Genomic DNA, 15,084 nt, shown 5'->3' with positions numbered 1-15,084 from the left:
TTGCCCACCTGGAGGGTCTCGGAACACCAAGACTGTAGGCGTGGCCGCACCTGTGGCCTATTTACACTCGAGGCTCACCTGCACCTATTCAGTGCCTGCTCTGGGTCCCGCTGTGTCCCAGGTACACAGAGAGCGGCCACAGGCAAGGGCTTCGGGGCAGTGGGGAAGATAACATGCCAGGGATTGGACAAGTCAGGGTAAACTGATAGAGCTGTGTGTTATCAAGAAAACAGGGTAATGCGGCTGAGTGGCTGAGCTGAGTGCAGTGACCAGGGCAGGCTTGGTCATTTGAGTCATAGGGGCAGAGGGCACAGTTTCTTGGGCACCACTCCCAGGCTTTGCCTTGTTGGGGCCCCCTGTCCCACCTGAGAAATCAGGGCCACCAAATCGTTTGCGCAGGAGGGCAGGTCAGCGTCTGGGCCCCTTCAGTCAGACAACCGCAGCCGTCCCACCTTGGAATGAGGCTAAGTGTATGGGTGTGTGCTTTGTTCGCTCCTACCTGCTCAGGTAGGCCCTGGCTGTAGGGGAGGAGTGTCACCTGTGACTCACACCCCCCCCCGCCCCCACGCACACACAAACACACACATTGCCCTCACACTAGGCCTCCAGGAGAGAACCTGACCGGAGAGAGAGACGCTCCAGGGAATGGAGCTTGTGATGAGGAGGCAGCAGCCACACCCCTTGAACCTGCATGCCCCTCAGTGGCCACGGTGAAATTTAAGCTTCATTATGCTTCTTCCTGTGGGAAGGGGGTGTGGCCCTGTGGACGCGATGTCAGCGAGTCTCTGGCGAGTGGCCGGGGGCTGTCTCTCAGCATTTGCAACACTCATTTCAAGAGGCAGCCAGCTGGCAGCGGCCCCCACCACTCATTCACCAGCCTCTGCTCCTGTCTCCTCCGAAGTACCTCCTTTAAAGCCCACTTGATTCCTGCCTCTGGGCCCCTGTCTCATTCACTGGAACCCAGACCCTCCCTTCCACTTGGGAGGGCGCCACACCCCCGTGGATTCGAAGCCTGGCCCCACTGTCTGCCCTTCCACCAACTCCTTCCCTGCTGTGTGTTTTGGGTTCCTCTTCCGTAAAATAGGAATGAAGAGTCCAGCCTTACAGGGTTACCGGATTTTTAAACACAGCAAATATTGTATGAATTCAGAAAGAGGCCCTGGCCAGTGTGGCTCAGTTGGTTGGAGCATCTTCCCACAAACCAAATGGTGGCAGGTTCGATTCCCGTCAGGCCACATACCCAGGCTTTGAGTTCAGTCCCTGGTTGGGACACGTAGGAGAAGGCAACCAACTGATGTTTCTCTCTCACACTGATGTTTCGCTCTCTCTTTCTTTCTCTCCCTTCCTCTCTCTCTAAATGCAATTTAAAAATGTCCTCAGATAAAGATTTAAAAAAAAGAAAAATAGAAAGCACTTTGAACAGTGCCTGGCATGTAATAGGCACTCAATAAATGGTAGCTATTTCACTATTATCATGATTAAATATTTACTGAGTAGTTATTGTGCTAGGCTTTGGGGATTCAGTGGTGAGGAAAACGGATGCCATTACAGTGGCTGAGGTAAGAGGGAGAATGGGCAGCCCCTGGCACACAGCGGGCCCCCGATAAATAGGGGGTCCTCTTCCCTTCCTTCCCCGGAACTTGTCCCGGCTCTGGGAACCCCTCTGGTCCTCGGCGTTCACCGAAACCCAGGCACCTGACAGAGGCTGAAGGCTGAGTGAGCGCTCTGGCTGGCCAAGGAGCTGCAGCCCTGTCTAGTCACTGTGGGGTGTGGCCTAGGTCTGCAGGAAAGCTTCCCTGGGGAGGAATCCTGAAGCCAAGCCTGCCAGACAGGGGGCCACGCTGTCTGGGTGGCTAGAAATGGGTTGTAAGAAGCTTGCCTTCCCTGGGTCCGCTCGGTCAGGCCTGGCTTCTGCTTCGGGAACTCTGACTCAGGCCTGACTCCCAGGAGCTCAGGCCATCGGCTGTAACAATTTGAATCTGGTCTCCTGATTTTTGCACCCCACCCTGGCATTCAAAGTTGCCGCTCAGGGCTTTACGGACGGTGTGGCCCACAAGGTCCAACTCGCAGGCAAGAAGTGAGTGGCACAGCCTGACGCCCAGGGCATCGTAGTCATGCCTAAGTTCTTCTGGGCTCGGAGCTCGAGTTCAAGCACTTCCCGCACTAGGGCAGAGGGACTCGGTTCAGGTGGCGAGGATAGAGGTGGTTAACTTTTGGGAGCGGAGTGTGTTGAAACACCTCAGAGGACAGAGGTATAGTTTAACTCTAGAAGCTAGCTAGGTTTAGATTGGAAATGTAAGAGAGGCCGTGACCACAGACATGCGGAGGGACAGTATGGCCATAAGACCTGTAGGTGTTATTTCTCAAGGGCCAGGCACTGTGCTAAATGCTTCACATGCTGACATCAGCCCTGTGCGGCTGGTGTGTTTGCTCATTGTCTCCATTTAAAAGAGGAGGAAGCAGGAGGCTCAGAGAGGTGGGGCTGCCTGCCCAAGGCCACGCAGCTAACTAGTGACAAAGCCAAGATGGGCTAAGAGGCTGGCTGGCAGGACTCCAGAGCCCAGGGTCTAAACCTCAGCACTGAAGTCACTACCCCGGTGAAGCCTGATGGAAGAGTGAGAATCCTGAGCTTCAGGTGACAGAGGAATACTGATGGTGTGCAGCCCCACCTGGGCGTTAGAATAATCCAGAAACAGTGTGAACCATGGATGCCTCGTCCATAACGCTAGAAATCCTAATCCAGTAGATGGGGCCTACGATCTCTACTTTCCATCGTTTCTCAAATGACTCTGAGGCTGTGGGTTGACAATGACTGCTCTGGCTGAATGCGGGTCCTGAGGGCTCTCACACCCTTCCATCCTCAACCGGTTTCCCGTGGGCTGCAATCCCAAACCACCCTGAAGCTGTTTAGGAATGCTTGTTAAGTACAGCACAGATAGGCTTATATCACCTGGCTGGTTTCAGATCCTGGCTCAGCCACAAATTAGGTGCGTAACTTTGGGCGAATGGCTTCGCTTTTCAAAGCCTCAGTTTTCTCAGCTTAGAAATGGGGTCTGATTATGGTGACCTTAAGGGGCCACTCTGAGGAATGAAAGGGTGAAAGGACACAAGAGAAAGTGATAGGCCCTGGCTGGTATAGCTCAGTGGATTGAGCACAGGCCTGAGAACCAGAGGATTGTGGTTCGATTCCCAGTCAGGGCACATGCCTGGGTTGCAGGCCAGTTCCCAGCAGGGGACGCACGACAGGCAACCATACATTGATATTTCTCTCCCTCTCTCCTTCCCTTCCCCTCTACTCTAGAGATAAATAAATAAAATCTTAAAAAAAACAAAACAAAAAAAGAGAAAGGGATAGCAGAGTAGCTTGATAAGAAGAACCCTACCTCCGAGTAGAATTATAAAATCTGAACAACAAAAACCCTCTCCAACAGAAAAAACCCTCTCCTCCCATTATTGGGAGGACATCCAACAGCAGGCAGAACCGGGAGGGAAGTCAGCATTTGAAAGACCGGAACTGCAGTAAATCCAATTTGCATTTTTGTGACTTTTTGCCCAAGGCACTCTCTAATCTGCCTGAGACAGGGGCATGGTGGGGGAAGCGCTGGTCTGACTGGTTTGAAGAGTCAAGAGTTCAGAATTCCAAGCACATTCCTGGGATTTTAAGGAGATCCCAGAAAGAAATTAGCTGTGAAGGAGACCAGTTCCAAGCTGGGTGCGCAAACTATGTCCGGGCCTCGGCTACCTACTGAATTACGTATAGGTACAGGAAGTGCCAGTGAAATCAGCAGCTGGAAGTTGAAGACCCAATCAAAAATTTCAGCTCCCTCTCTTTAGGGAAAACAAAGTTCAGGGTTTGAGTCCAGCCAGGTTCATTGCCGGCTTGAACAAGATTAACATCTTGAGAGGAACATCTTAGAATCCAAGTTTCCTCCAATGTATCATTGATAATGTCTAGCACGCACACACACGCGCACACACACACACATACACACACACACACAAGTGCTAGACATGAAGGAACAGAAAACTGATTCCTACTCAAAATTCATTCTCAAAGATGACGACTTGTACGTTGGAATTAGCATCAAGGATTTTAAAGCAACTCTTACAAACATTTTCAAGGCTTTAAAGGGAAGTAGAGTCATAAGGAAGGAACAAAATCAATTTCTCAGAGGAGAAATTGAAACTATAAAAAAGAGCCAAATGGAATTTAAAGAACTAAAAAGTACTACAACTGAAATGGAAAATAAACCTGATATGTTTAATGGAATGAAGGGAGGTGAGAAAAGTCAGTGGATTTGAAGAGAGATCAATAGAAATGACTCATTCTGAAGACCAGAGGGAAAAAATAATAACTGAAAAAAATTCGGTGGAGCCTCATGGGGGGAGCCTATGGGACAACATTAGTAGATCTACGTATCATATGTAATTCAAGGGCAGTGAAAGAAAGGGGGGAGAATGCGGCATACAAATATTCAAATAAATATTTGCTGAGGATCATGAAATTTAATCAAAGATGGATTTCCAGATTCAAAAAGTTCAGTGGCTTTGACTGGTGTGACTCAGTGGGTTAGGTGTCATGCCGAAAGCTGAGGTGTTGTTGATCTGATTCCTGGTCATGGGCACATGCCTGGGTTGTGGGTTAGGCCCCCTGGTTGCAGGCTTGCAGGAGGCAATTGGCAACCGATTAATGTTTCTCTTGCACATCGACATTTCTCTCCCTCTCTCCCTCTGTCCCGTCTCCTCTCTCTGAAGCCAGTAGGTATGACCTTGGGTGAGGATTAGAAAAAAGAAAAGACCTGGCTGGTGTAGCTCAGTGGATTGAGCATGGGCCTGTGAAGCAAAGGGTTGCTGGGTTGGTTCCCAGGCAGGGCACATGCCTGGGTTGCAGGCCAGGTCCCCAGTAGGGGGCGCATGAGAGGCAACCACACATTGATGTTTCTTTCCCACTCTTTCTTCTTCCCTTCCTCTCTCTCTAAAAATAAATAGATAAATAAATAAAAATATTAAAAAAAGAAAAGAAAACCCCACCTAGTACAGCATAATCAAAATGCTGAGATCAAAAGATAAAGAAAAGAATCGTGAAAACAGCGAAAGAAAAATGACATTATAAACAGAGGAACTATGATCCAAATGACAGCTGACTTCTCACTGCAAACAGTGGAGGCAAGCACCTCACAAACCAACGTTTTAAAGTAGTGAAAGGAACAAAACCCTCTCAAACCACATTTCCGCATCCAGAGAGGATGTGCTTCGAATATGAAGGCAAAATAGACATATTTTCAGATAAACAAAAACTGCATTCGTCACCGGCACATCTGCATTATGAGAAATGTTCTGTATTATTCCAATGAGAAGGAAATTCACCTGGCTGAAGGGAAATGACACCAAATGGACATTCAGATCTCTAGGAAGGAATGAAAATCATTTGAAATGGTAAATATGTGAGTGAATATAAAAACTTTATTTTTCTTTAAAGATTTTATTTGTTTTTAGAGAAAGGGAGGGAGAAAGAGGAGAGAAACATCAATGTGTGGTTGCCTCTCATGCACCCCCTACTGGGGACCTGGTCTGCAACCCAGGCACGTGTCCTGACTAGGAATCGAACCAGCGACACTTAGGTTCACAGGCGGGTGCTCAATTCACTGAGCCGCACCAGCCAGGGCTATACAAACTTTATATATGTGTTTTCTTCTCTTGATTTCTTTAAGAGACATGTGACTGTTTAAAGGCCAAAATTATAACCTTGTATTGTGGGGATTGCAACACAGATGGATATAACTTATACGATAACAATGGCACACAGGTGAGAGTGGGAATAAGAGGAGCTAATTGTTGTGAAGTTCCTATATTTCTTATGAATTAGTAAAACATTAATTTTAAGTCGATTGGGATAAGTTAAAGATCCATGTTGTAATCTCTAGAGCAACTGCACAAATACAATTCAAGGAGGGTATATCTAAAAAAAACAACAGAGGAATTAAACTGCAATACCAAAAAGTATTCAGTTAACCTGAAATAAGGCAGGAGGGGAGGAACAGAGGAACAGCAACAAAAAAGATGGAACCAGTAGAAAGCAAACAGCAAGATGGTAGAACTAATCTTAAACACATCCATAACTACATCACATGTAAATGAACTAAACATTCTAATTAAAATGCATTCTAATTAAAAAACCCATGATCAAAGACTGTAGAAGTGGCCTCATGCCCAATAAGCTCACCATATACCTGATTTCGGATCTTGTCTTCCCATTATGTCTCTGACAGAGATTTCTCTGCCCTTAGCAATTTTCTTTCCAAGTCGGGGAGGGAGTTGTAGCGGGCATGGGAGAGGAGGCTGAATGTGAGATGAAGGATGTAAGTAATCATGGGCATATCAGGCGAAACCAGTTGTTCTGAAACCTGGTTCGCCTTCTTGCTCACTCAAGCATTCAATCCACAGTCTTTGAGCTTCGACTCTAAGTTCTGCTCTGGGCGCTGAAGATGTAATTGGCAACACGCCACAGACAGTCCTTTCCACAAGGCCTTCACCAGCCAGTGGGAGAGAATGACATGTAAACAGGCAGTTCCTTGTGCTAAGTGGAAATTCAGGGGTCCGTGGGAGTGCAGGGGAGGAGTACCCAACCAGCCAAGGTTTGGTCAAGCGAGACTTCCTGGAAGCCATGCTTCAAAATTACGAGCAGCCGTTGAAGGTAATAGGAATGCCTCCTGGGCTGGGCCACAGGTCTGGAAGCAAAAAAGAACACGATCCCCTGGGGAAGCTACAAGCAGTTCACCGCGGAGTGCCTGTGTGTATGGGGAAATGGAGGACAGAGGTGAGAAAAGGACTGGAGGGAGAGCTGGGGACCTGCCAGACATGAGCCTTTGACCCTCTCAGAAGCAGAGCTCAGGCATCCCAGCCAGACCTGGCAACGCCTGTTCCCCCGAGTCTGTGCCTAAGGCAGATGATGCGTCCTAGGGAGATGCCCCCAGTCTCTTAGACACACTTGGTAGAAGAAGCGATGCTATAATTACCTTTGTGATAATTAGAGGAACTTCCATTGTCTCTTTCAACAAACATTGCACAAGCTGCGGCCCTCTCACCTGTGGGGCTGAGGGGTGGGGGGGTGGCAATGCCTTTATCTCCTGCCAAGCACGCCTGACTCATCAACTGAGGCCCAGAGGTACCATAGATACACTTGGGACTGATGCAGCTTGGAGCTGAGTGCTGCTGGTGGAGGGACTAAAAGTCACTCTGAGTGCCCGAGGCTGGCCTGCCTCCAGTCGACCCACAGGCTTAAGATTTGTTTCAGCCTGACCTTCCGGGGGGACTTCAGAAGCTTGCAGAGATCCTGACCAAGACCTGGAGGTGCTTTCTACCTGTGGGCAACCTTAGCCTGAGATACTCCAGCCACCAGTCTCTGGGCTCACACTCTGTCTTCCTGTGACCATGGACATAGATTTCTGTGTCCTGGACAATCTCCCACTTCTGCCAAATGCCATTGGCTCCTTTTTTTTTTTTTAAAAAAAAGATGTTATTTATTTGTTTTTAGAGAGACCGGAAGGGAGAAAGAGAGGGAGAGAAACATAAATGTGTGGTTGCCTCTTGCGTGCCCCCAACTGGGGACTGGGCATGTGCCCTGACTGGGAATCGAACTGCAGACGTTCTGGTTTGCACACTGGCACTCAGTCCACAGAGCCACACCAGCCAGAGCTGTTTGGCTTTCCATACGGTGTGCATTCATTTGTTTTCCCAAGAGACACTTGGAGAGCCTATTGTTTAGATGAAGAGAAGAAAATCTTTGTTCTCATTTCTGACACCATACCTTCGCTCAGAGCCCTTCTCTCTTCTTTCTTCCACCAGATTTTTCTCAGTGCAAAAAGCTGTTCCTTTGCTCCTGAGGAGGCCTTGGCATTCCTCACTATCTCCTGTCCCATCCATCCACCTACTACCAAATTTTCACTTGGCTTTGCCTTTGGTGACTCACTGGAACTGAAGCCCAAGCAAATTGCCTAGGGGCTCAGTGTATTTTTTTGTTTCATTAGCGACCTGTCTGGTCTGTTTTGTTCTTAGCTCTCCAGAGAAGAAGCTTCAACCCTCCCAAAGCCACTTGGTGCCAACAGCTTTTGGCTTTTCCCATGGGGTCTGAAGACTCATTCATGCCCCTTTGAGATTCAGAATGACTGTGTGTCATATTCAAGGGTACAGCTGGAATTCTGTAAAAGCGCTCGGCAAAGTCGTTAAGAGCTAAGTTAATGTCAAGAATTTAGGTTCCTTGCCTTCCCATTTCCCCATATCTCCACATCCAGTGCCATTTGTGGCTAAGCAGACATTTGAGGGCTGGTATCTTTCTGTGAATGCTCAGGGGAGGGTCTCTGATACTTCGGTAATTTCTTGGGGCCCTGCCTCAACCCCCTCTGGGGACTTTGATCGTATCAGCTGGCTCTTTCCCAGTGGTCGCTAGTAGAGCTTCAGGAAATATGGTGAACCTGACTCATCCTGGCACTGGGCACTGGGGGAAGGAGGAAGGAGAGACTGCTTCTGAAAGAAAAGTGTACTTGGCTTTCTCATTAAAGGATTCCCCTAGGGGAACAGGCAAGTGGCAGATGTATGGGCAATGGCCAGCTGATCCATTTGGAGATAGATTCAGGGTGTGGTGTTCCCCGTAAGCCTGGGCAGGCCCTGGGAAACTGGAGCAGAGCTAGATCCAGGCCCGAAATTGGACGAGCTGCAGAGGTTGAGTATGCTGGTTTCAAGCTCCCCCATGTGGAGCTTGGGGGTCCAGGGGGCTAGTTTATCTGTTGCCCAAGAGTGCTTTTAAAACCTGGAGCTGCACTGATCATTTCTATTCATGAACATAGTAATTGGCTAGGCGCTTCAAAGTCTGTCCTCAATGCACCTTTTTTGCCTCTTCTCTCAACACTGACCAGCACAAATCATCCACCCCCAATTCTGGATACAAGTTCACTCTGAACCTTCACATCTCCAGGCCTGGCCTCATGCAGAGCTCTCTTCCTAGAAGGCCTTCTCTCCTGGTAAGCCTCCGCCTCACACATTCCTAGAGAAGCATTCCCCAGTACCCTGGGGTACAATTCAACTTTCCCTCCTCTCTCCCCCTAAGCCCCAGGTTCCCTTTCTTGGTCTCTGGTCCAGCTCTAGTATATTTACTCCTGTGCCTGCCTCCAGTACTCCAGATGGGCAGTCTCCCTGAGCTTTTTGCTCTTGCATGGCCAGCTCCTTCTCATCCTTCAGGTGTCAGCTCAAACATCACCTACTCAGCCAGATGCCTTCCTTGACCACCTGATCAAAAATAGCCCTCAGCCCGACACATTCTCTGTCCTATTACTTGGTGTTATCATCTTCATAAAACTTAGCACCATCTGAAACTATCTTCATTTATTTTGTCAGCCTAGTTTATGTCTAGGGTCCTCTAGACTATAAGCTCTCAGAGGCCGAGGTACAGCAGAATGAGTTGGCACCCAATAAATAACTGTTGACTGATGAAATGAAAGCAAGTGGAGTATTTGACTTGCCCCTTCGCCCCCAGGACTTGACACAGAGCCTAGGCGCAGTAAGTTTGGTTGCTCTGAATATTTGCTGGCATAAACGGAACCAACGAACAAACGAAAGGATGCAGCATTCTGCTTGAGGACTGGCAGTTGACTGACAGTTAGGGACCCGTGGCCAGTAAGCCGTTGATTGACGGATGACAGCTGAGTGGCAGCCAACGGATACTCATCGGGGCTCCTGATTGGTAGCTGCAGTAGCCCCTTGGAAAGAGGAAGGGAAGGGATGCTGAGGCGATGGCTCCGCGTGGAGAGGGGGGTGGCACCAGGCTCCAGAAGGAGGCCCAACCCCCAGGAGCTGTGCGAGCAACAGCAGTAGCCTCGAACCGAAAAACCGACGTCTCCGCGCATGGGCCGGGCGCGAGAGGCGGGGCGCTCAAGTCACGTGAGCGTGTTTTGGGCACGTGACACGCGCGGGGCCGAGACTAGCCCCCGCCCCCTCCTCTCCTTCCCTCCGCGGGTGTAAGCCGAGCGGCCTCGCCTCACCGCTTAGCGCCCCCCTCTGCTGCCGCCGCTGCCGTCACCTCCGCCCGCCGGCCATGTCCCCCGGCCGCCGTCGCCGCCGCCGCCCGAGCACGGCGCTCCTGCGGCCCTGCGCGCACTGAGCGCGGGGCCCACTTGCCGTCCGCCCGCCCCGGGGCCCCCTTGTTCTCAGCGCCGCCGCCGCCGCCATGTTGGGTTTAGAGCCGCAGCGGAGTCGCCGCCGCCGCCGCCGGTGAAGGAGGCCGAGAGCGGAGCCCGCCCCGCCCCGGGGCCCAAGGAGCGGGGCCGCCTCGGAGCCGGCCTCTCCCTGCCCGCCGCCTTCCCGGCCCGCCCGCCGTGCGAGCAAGGGAGCGAGCGCCGGGCCGCGGCCGCGCCTTCCGCTCGCGGCCCGAGCGAGCCCGCTGCACGTTCGTTCCCCTGCCGCCGGGCCGGGCCAGAGCCTGCAGCGGAGCCCTTGAGAGTCAGCGCCATGGCGGAGCAGACCTACTCGTGGTGAGTGCCGGACTTCGGAAAGCAGGCGTGCGGCGAGGGCGGGGGTCGGGACGCCGGGGCGGCCGGCCGGGGGGGAGGAGGCGGAGGAACAGGTGCGTGTTTGGGGGGGCCGCCTGTTGGGGTGCACGCCCCCCTCGTTCCCCCCAGAGGGGGCGGCTGGTGCTCCGGGGAGGCGGCGCGACCAGGGACCCGGCGTCCGAGAAGGGGGATGGAGAAGGAGGAGGAGGCGGTGGCCGCGGCGGATGTCATCTGGTCTTGGGCGGAGCAGGTGAAGGTGCGGGGAAGCATGACCCCAGGGGCGGGAAGCCCACGGATGGGAGGCTGAATCCCATGAACACCCCGGAACTGTCTTGAGCCTGTGGTTCGTGGGCAGGAGGAATGGGTGGAGAGAAGCGGGCCCGGGCAAAGGTGGGTTGAGTGAGAAGAACAGGTGATGAGGCCGAACTTGGAAGTTGTGAGCAAGGAGGAGCCGCCTCACCTGGGGCCGCTGCTTAGCGCCGGGATGGAGAGGGAAGGGAGAGAGTCCCTGATGAAGACTTCGGAAAGGGAGCCACTTTGGATAACCAACTTATGGAAAGAAAGTCAGCGATAGTGGGGCATGGGCAGAATCTGTTAAAGGTTGGTACTCTGTTCTTCAGAATTCAGAGTGGCGTGGCGTCCTGGTCAGGTGTGGAGATGGAGAATCTGAAAGTTAGGTTTATTTTCATGGCACTTTAAAAGTTATTAAATAGCTTATTAAGGACTGAGAAGAGTGCTGTATACAATAGTTTATGAAGTGAGAACATCCCTGTCCTGAGAAGGGAGTGCCAACGAGCGTTTGGGGAGATCAAAGGCCTCCAAAAAGTGGAATATTTGCAAGAGAGTTTAAGAGAATGGTGATGGTATCCGTGAAGAGTGGAAATTGGAGGGTGAGGAAGCAAGAAAAGGGATGATGGCAGATGGTTCAAAAGGTGGTTTACTCTTTGAAGCAAATGTGGTTTGGGACGGACCTGTAGGCTTTCCCTTAGAGAGGAGCATCACGGAGGGAGAAGAGCTTGGTGTTTGGAATTGGAGGACTTGGCTTGGAGGTCACCTGTAACCTGCTTTATAACTAGTCAAGATAATAAGTTCTCCATTTCTTTTTCGTATGGATAAAGGAATTGCCCTTTTCATAGGCTGTAAGGATTAAATGGGTAACTACAAAGCACATGACAAACTGAAGTGCTGTATTTTAGTGTTATAATTATCTTAGGGAAACCGCAAAGAAATGGGTCCTGTCTGAAAATAAAGACTGGTTGGAAGTAGGTCTTAACTGAGTGAATGGCTGGTGGTGGCTGGGGTCAGTGAGTCCAGAGCTCCTGTCTCCGCGTAGGGAGAGGATTGGTGGTTGAAGGTAGTAATTAAAAGTGAACTTAAGTGATGTGTCAAGAGTTGTGTGTACAATCTCAAGAAGATAACTGCAATATTGAAAGAAAGTAATGCTAAAGAAGAATTAAAATCTTTGTGAATAGTGGTGACTGCATATGTGTTTTTAAAAAAACATGTGAACTAATTTGATAGTTTTCAGCAGCAGTGAGCTGCCTCTCAACAGCAGGTGATACGGAACACAAGACTGCAGTTGGAGCTTTTCACAGACTGAGTAAGAAACCAAGATGAAGGTGCTCCTGTCCCGTGGTAACTCACCCATCGGGGCCCAGCTGAGAGTCGTGATGGCTGCCCTTCTGTTTTCCCTGTGCTGTGTAGGGGCCTTGAGTTGTTGACAGGGTGAGCACTGTGGCCAAGAAGTAGGGACAGAGTCTTACCAGGTGCGTTGGCCACACACTACCTCTGTGTGATGTTGGATGGCCATACCAGTGGGGGAGGGTATTTTGTGAAATTTGACAGTTTACAAGAATTGTCCTACTGACATATTTCTTTCGGTCTCAGCTCCCTTCATCTGCTTCACAGCTTCTAGGAGTCGAAATGCTTAGCCCCTGACATGTAGCTTTAGCGTGTTTTGAGATGAAAGTTCTTACATCATTGCAAGAGGGTGGTGTGGTCAGACACATAGAGGAATCAACCAGTGAATGCATAAATAAGTGGGACAACAAACCAATGTTTCTCTCTCTCTCCTTTCCCTTTCTCTAAAATCAGTAAGTAAAATATTTTTTAAAAATTGGTCATGACTGTATAATTGTTGAATCTCAGTGATGAGTGCATGTAGGTTCATGAATTTATTCTGTATACTTTTACAAGTTTTAACTTTTTAGTTTTAAAAAAGCCCCTAAACATAAATTCATGCTGCTTTTTGGTCTCTCTCTCTTTTTTAAAGACTTTATTTATTTTTAGACAGGGAAAGGGAGGAAGAGAGTTAGAGAAACATCAATGTGTGGTTGCCTCCTACGCGGCCCCCACCGGGGACCTGGCCTGCAACCCAGACATGTGCCCCGACTGGGAACTGAACTGGCAACCCTTTGGTTCGCAGCCCACACTCAATCCACTGAGCTACACCAGCCAGGGCTGCTTTTTGGTCTCTTGTGGTTGCTTTCTTCCTGGCAAATTCTGTCAAAGTCCTGTTACCCAAGGGTCCAGCTCAGATTCCACTAGCCATAAAGCATTTTCTGACCACCCCAACAAAAAATGATCTCTCTCTTTTTTAAAGGTTTTATTTATTAATTTTCAGAGAGGGGAAAGGAGGGAAAGAGAAACACAAATGTGTGGTTGCCTCTCATGCACCCCTTACTGGGGACCTGGTCCACAACCTAGGCAAGTGCCCTGAACCAAGGACCCTTTGGTTCGCAGACTGGCACTCAATCCACTGAGCCAGCCACACCAGCCAGGGCTGATCTCTTTATTTTTAATACCTGTAGTTCTGTCTGCATCACTCCTCCCTTTTCACCTGTGAGCACCTAATCTCCTCAGTGGTTCGTAAACTCCCAGAGGATAAGGATGTTGTTACATTAATCTTGGTCCTCCTATAGTGCCTAGCCTGTTGTCTTGCCCACAGCTCCTCCTTGGTACGTACTGAGTGAATGAGTATCGTAGGAAATTTTTAGGGTGGTTGATCCTCTGTTGAAGGAATAATTAAGCATAAGGGAAGCTACAGGTATTTATAATCTACATACTTGTAAAAGAGAGCTTTTGGGAAGTTAATTTTCCGGTGTCTCAGTGCTGTAAGGATGAGGAATGCCATCACTTAATACTAAGTTTTAAATAAACGCTATTGGCAGGAGAAATTAAAATAATTGGTAGCAAAAAATAATAATTGGTAGCAAACACCACAATCTTTATTACGATTTAACTACAAGATTCTGCTTGTGTGTGGTTTGTGGTTTTGTTTTGTTTTTTAAACAAAAAGGTTTTATTTATTTTTAGCGGGGAAAGAAGGGAGAAAGGAGATAAACGTGGATCAGTTGCCTCAGGCTCGCCCACAACCCAGGCAGGTGCCCTGACTGGGAATTGAACCAGGGACCTTTGGGTTCACAGGCTGGCACTCAATCCACTGAGCCACACCAGCCAGGGCTGTTTGTATTCTTTTTACTCTTAAATACTGGGGAAATGAAAGAAGGCATGTGAAAACAAATCGAAGGTGCCAAGTAGACTTACTAATTTGAGAAAAACACCTTGTTCAATGTATATTTATGAGCAGTTGTTTTAGTGTAACTTCTCTGAGAAACGGACCTGTCGCTTTAAGGAGTCGGTGCAGCACTTGTACGAAACTGCACTAGAACCTTGCTAAAAATGACTGATTTTAGGTTTAATGTTTCTTTAGGAGGAAAAGGACGTTAATGTATGTGAACCTCATGCAAATGAATTTTGTTACCAAAGTAGCGTAATTTATTTTGTTTTTTTTTGTTCTAGGGCTGTGTAAGCATTGCAGTGTCAGGAAACTGAGTTCCAAAGAGTTGAAGTAACTTACCCAAGGGTGTTAAAAAAAAGAGATTCAAAGTTGAGGCTGTGACCCCAAGACTTTGACATTGAGTCTCTTCCATTTCCACAGCCTAGCAGTACTCTCCCCTCTTTTGCCTGAGGTCCCTATTATTCTCCTCACAGGGTTCCCTCCATTCTCCATACAATGGCCATTCTCCTCAGTGGCCTTCTGACAACCCTGGTCAGATCATATGTGTCCTTTGCTTAAAACTCTTCAGTGGCCTTTGGCTACATGTAGAATAAAATCCAAACTCCTTAGTAAGGCTCTTCATGGTCTCATCTTCTCTGTGTCTGAGAGGCTGGCAGACAGTAAACAAACTAAAAGTTACACAAGAAGAAGATTCTTTGTTTTAAGCGCTGGCTGGGTATCTCAGTTTGTTAAAGCGTCGTCCGGATATACGAAGATCATAGGTTCGATGCCTGGTCAGGGCATGTACAAGAAGCAACAGTGAATGCACAAATAAGTGGAACAATAGCCCTGGCTGGTGTAGCTCAGTGGATTGAGCATGGGCCTGTGAAGCAAAGGTTCGCTGGTTCGATTCCCAGTCAGGGCACATGCCTGGGTTGTGGGCCAGTTCCCAGGAGGGGACACATGAGAGGCAACCACACATTGATGTTTCTCTCCTACTCTTTCTCCTTCTCTTCCCCTCTAAAAAATAAATAAGTAAAATAT

At 49.2% G+C, this 15,084-nt stretch overlaps 1 protein-coding gene across 1 annotated transcript in view; it reads left to right on the top strand.

The window, feature by feature from the left end:
- The first annotated feature begins 9,981 nt into the window (after nt 1-9,981).
- SPPL3 (signal peptide peptidase like 3) overlaps nt 9,982-15,084 on the top strand; it is a 71,508-nt gene continuing 66,405 nt past the window's right edge. Inside the window, exon 1 of the mRNA XM_037052273.1 lies at nt 9,982-10,523. Coding sequence (XP_036908168.1) covers nt 10,501-10,523 — 23 coding nt within the window. The 5' untranslated portion in view covers nt 9,982-10,500. The remainder of the gene's footprint in view (nt 10,524-15,084) is intronic.

This window comes from Sturnira hondurensis, unplaced genomic scaffold (assembly GCF_014824575.4).
Source record: "Sturnira hondurensis isolate 20B ecotype Veracruz unplaced genomic scaffold, ASM1482457v3 Scaffold0007406, whole genome shotgun sequence".
Taxonomy (NCBI): domain Eukaryota; kingdom Metazoa; phylum Chordata; class Mammalia; order Chiroptera; family Phyllostomidae; genus Sturnira; species Sturnira hondurensis.
This window is presented reverse-complemented; position numbering and strand designations above follow the sequence as displayed.